This window comes from Leptinotarsa decemlineata, unplaced genomic scaffold (assembly GCF_025532065.1).
Source record: "Leptinotarsa decemlineata unplaced genomic scaffold, Ldec_3_MD MMD2_tig00002974_RagTag_RagTag, whole genome shotgun sequence".
Taxonomy (NCBI): Eukaryota; Metazoa; Arthropoda; class Insecta; order Coleoptera; family Chrysomelidae; genus Leptinotarsa; species Leptinotarsa decemlineata.
This window is the reverse complement of record NW_027412578.1, coordinates 6,592,402-6,596,616: the sequence shown is the minus strand read 5'-3', so window position 1 is coordinate 6,596,616 and position 4,215 is coordinate 6,592,402. Positions and strand designations below refer to the sequence as shown.

At 35.1% G+C, this 4,215-nt stretch overlaps 1 protein-coding gene across 3 annotated transcripts; it reads left to right on the top strand.

The window, feature by feature from the left end:
- The first annotated feature begins 1,735 nt into the window (after positions 1-1,735).
- On the top strand, positions 1,736-3,628 carry LOC141483087 (uncharacterized). 3 transcript variants are annotated; one of them, XM_074177350.1, is made up of 2 exons: positions 1,736-1,928; positions 2,195-3,628. In XM_074177350.1, exon 2 carries the CDS (start codon positions 2,535-2,537, stop codon positions 3,297-3,299), a length of 765 nt encoding a protein of 254 aa, XP_074033451.1. In that variant the 5' UTR covers positions 1,736-1,928; positions 2,195-2,534; the 3' UTR covers positions 3,300-3,628. The 3 variants fall into 3 exon arrangements, with proteins under 3 accessions (XP_074033451.1, XP_074033450.1, XP_074033452.1); XM_074177349.1 differs by having other exon boundaries at positions 1,736-2,129; XM_074177351.1 differs by having other exon boundaries at positions 1,736-2,153.
- The last annotated feature ends 587 nt before the right edge of the window (positions 3,629-4,215 follow it).

The following is a 4,215-nucleotide window of genomic DNA, read 5'->3' as shown; positions in this document are numbered from 1 at the left end:
AATTGAAGACGTTTCTTGAAGAGCAATGCAACTTTGGAAGTTTCATCTGGACTCCAGTAGAAATAGGTATTCTTACTGAGCTGAAATTGGTACAATGTCACACATCCAATAGTTTTTGAGTTTGTCAATATTATACTTCATGGAATTCCTATGTCTCGTTCCTGAGAACTCAAGTTATTGATGCAACTTTCCATTTCGAATAAAAAAACTTATTCCATATCAAGAAAATTACTTCAGATAACCCGGTGCAAAAGAATTCCATCCCAACCAACTCTTCATATTCGAACACGTTCCGAATGAAATCCTTGAAGCAATCACAAAACTAATTCAAACTTATTTAATTCTCTCACGCAAAGTACACCATTTGTATGAGATTCGCGAGAGAAAACTTATCAGACATAAAAGAATATCAACTGTTCCGTTTTGTCATTCATCACGATTTATGTCGAAACCGGCAAAAAGGACATTGAAAGGTTAGTATTTACAGCTGTTAGTATTTACTGTTGGTTAGTTAGTATTTACAGCTGTTGAGATATGATTAGTTATTTCTGTACATGTTTTTGGTTTCAAACAAGTTGACAATATATGAAGCTGAATATTGAAAGTTCGTATAGAAAGCAGTAATAATTAGGATAAAAAATTGTTTCATATAACTGGAATTACAATTCACATCTTTACTGACACTGAGTTTCATTTAATGAGTTTCATCACTAGAAACATATCAAAATGTTATCCTGAATATGCTCATTAGATTTATAGACAACTTCTAAAGGGATTATAAGAGAAATATTTCAAAATAGATTGAGATTGGCTGAATAAGAATGATATGTCCATTGTGTTCTGTTATTCAAATTCTTCAGTAGTGCCTGATGGGAACGCAGTAGAAGAAATCTTGTCAACTGAAATAAAACTTCGTAAACTATAACGTAACATTATTTTTTAAATATATACTTGGGATAGGTTCATCTGAAAACATGAAATATCCTCAAAAAAGTATAAGGAGGTCAAACAAAAACATTTCAATGTTCAATTGAAAAAAAAAGGTATTGAATAACTTATGAAAATGTCTCGCAGATGAAATGAAATTCACCACGTTAGCATTTCGACAAGATATGACTAAAACACATCAGACCTCAAGTAATGATAGCACCCAGGTATAGGTGGGAGGTAACTGTTTGAAGACGACTGCCCAGCACTATGTAAGAGTGATGTGCAAGAAGAAGCATTCAACAGTATTGATTTTAACTAAACAGTTTTGAAAAACGCAACACGTGTTTCGCCATACAATTGCTTTTTCGGGCGTGTCTTCACTAATCATATTCTACATAGTCAATGTTCAATATACTTTATTCTGAAATTTGAAGTACCTACATTTCAAGTACCTGATTTCTACCTGAGTTTGTGATTAATGAAATCACCAGTTTCCACATGTGAAAAAATTCAAGTAACGGGGATTTATCCAATTCAAATTGATCATTTAGTAAATTACCCGAATTCCTGAATATATTGATTTCTAAATATTCTAGAAGGCTTAGTTTCAAACTCATCTCTTCTAAATGTAACAGGTCGTATTAATGATTGAACTCGTGTTCTTCTGTTTAAAGGTGGTTTGCGAATGTGTAATTAATCTTTCTATTCACAAAAATACTTCTATGCTCTTCAATTCTTTGGGAAAATGTTCACCCTGTTTGGTCAATATACATTTTTGTGCAAGAGCCACAAGTCAGCTCATATAGGGTAGACTGGGTACGGTTGTGCCAGGGTACGGTAGTGACAGTCGTAATATTACCGAATCTGTAAAGAATACGCGGGGGCGGGGAGGGGAAAGACGAGCGCCTTGCATGTCAGAACGTGTCGCACAGTATTGCGTCAGCCGGCGCGCGTCGTGTACGTTAGCAGAGGCCCTCCTTGCTTTTTGGGAGTCAAAAGTAAGTATTTTCATTCTATTTAATTTAACGATTGTTGTTATCTATGTACAGATAGCGAAATATGTTATTCATATGTTTATTATATATACTTTAGTGATTAAATACCTGTGGTTACTTTATAACATTCTTTATTTAGTATTGCCATAGTTATTGTTATTTTGCGAAAGCGTTCTTTGGGTACGGTTGTGACATTTTTTTTGGGTACGGTTGTGACATTTTTTTTGGGTACGGTTGTGACAAAATTAAAGTGTTTTTTTTTCTTATAGATGCCAAGACAACGCTTGAGGAAGACGGAAAGGGGTCAATCTATGTTAAATCAATATAAGGAAGCTTACGAAGCAGTAAAAAAAGGAACTTCGATAAGAGGTGCTGCAGAAATGCATCAAGTTAATAGAATGTCTTTGTTGCGGTACATTAATAAACGTGATACAGCTGGCGCAGACGAAGATACAAACAACATCAGCATGGGGTATGTTGCACATAATAAAGTTTTCTCTGAAGGGCAAGAACAAGTGCTGTCAAAATATATTACACGCTGTGCTGAAATATATTTTGGTCTCTCCCCAAAAGAAGTGCGAAAGTTAGCTTTTGAGCTTTCAACTAAATATGATCTTAAGCGGCCTGCGACTTGGGTTGAGAATGAGATGGCTGAAGAAGAAGGCTGGATTTTGCAAAACCGGAATTGTTCCATTCAATCGTAACCTATTTAATGAAATTGATTTTGCGCCTGCTTTTGTAACAGACCGACCAAATCCAGATACAAGACAGGACATTCCTACAACATCATCTGCTGAAGTTGACAGGCCAATCATTGCGAGTGGATCCACCGATAACATTGAGTCATCTTTTGCAAATAATAGACGAAATCCTGGCTCTGAAGAAAACGATAGTGCATCTAGCAGAGAAATAACACCTGTACCACGACTATTAGACATTTCGGTACAAGAGAACAATCTTGGGCCTAATGATGAGACACCACCACTTTCACCTTCTATTTTGAACGAATCTTCTAATGGAAATCAAATCAATGATCAGCCATCTACGTCGTCCTCGGCCATACCGCTTGTATTTTGCCCTGATACTGTTCGGCCTTTCCCAAAGGCTTCTCAAAGAAAATTAAGCGGCCGCAGAACCAAAAAATCAACCATATACACAGACACCCCTGAAAAAGAGGCAGTGAGACGGGAATATGAAGAAAAAGAAAGACGATTGAAGGCTAAACAGGTGAAGAAAAATTTCAATGAATCAACAGGGAAAGGAAAAGGAAAAGGAAAGGGAAAGGGAAAGGGGAAAAACAAAGACAACAAACCTAAGAAAACTCCAACACCAATGTCATTCTTTCTGTCTGGTATACGTGGGATCATTTTCTGATAGCAGATCTGGCGAGAAATGGATACAATGCCAAGGAAAATGTAAATTATGGTCCCACTTGGAGTGTACAGATGGTAGTCGTCATTATATTTGCCACAACTGTGAGGACTCCGATTAGATGACTACAAAAAATTTGCGTTCCTAATTTAAAATTGAAGATATTATAAAAACATTTCCATGCATCTCTTAGTAAAGTAAGACTAATGTTCCTAATTAAAAAAAACTTTGAATGTGATATAGATTAAAATAATTATATGGTAACTTCTGAAGTGACTGTTAAGTTGTTAAGAATGAAAGATATTTTTCTATTAAATAAGTTGCTTGTGATAGTTAGCATTTATAAGAATTACCTAATTGCTATTTTGTTTGTACTGATTATTGACTTTGACTGATTTAATACTGATTATAGTTTGTACTATGATTATTCGTAATAATAAGTAGTAAATGAAAGTATAACTTCGATATTGCAGATAATAAAAGTTATTGGTGATCATTTTGGTATTATTTAAGCCTGTCACAATCGACCCCATGCACTGTCACAACCGCCCCTGGCATGTGGTCGGTTGTGACATTTTCCCTTTTGTTCTATAACTTGTTCCCATGTGTTATGTATGTCACATAGAAAGAAAATCATAATGTTTTTACTTAGCCAAATGTACGCTTTACAATATAAAATATCTTCCATGTTTCTAACTTTAATCCAAACGAAATTATTAGCTGTCAAATAAAAATTGTCACAACCGTACCCAGTCTACCCTACTCCTGATCTATCCGACACCGAAATTTTGTCTGTATTGTTTTTAGTAAACTTACGTAGAACATTATTAGTTCTGTGAGCTATGTTCACGCATTCTTTCTTCAAAAACCGGACAAATATAACAAATATAACAATGTCCTATAACTGACGTTATCGCAT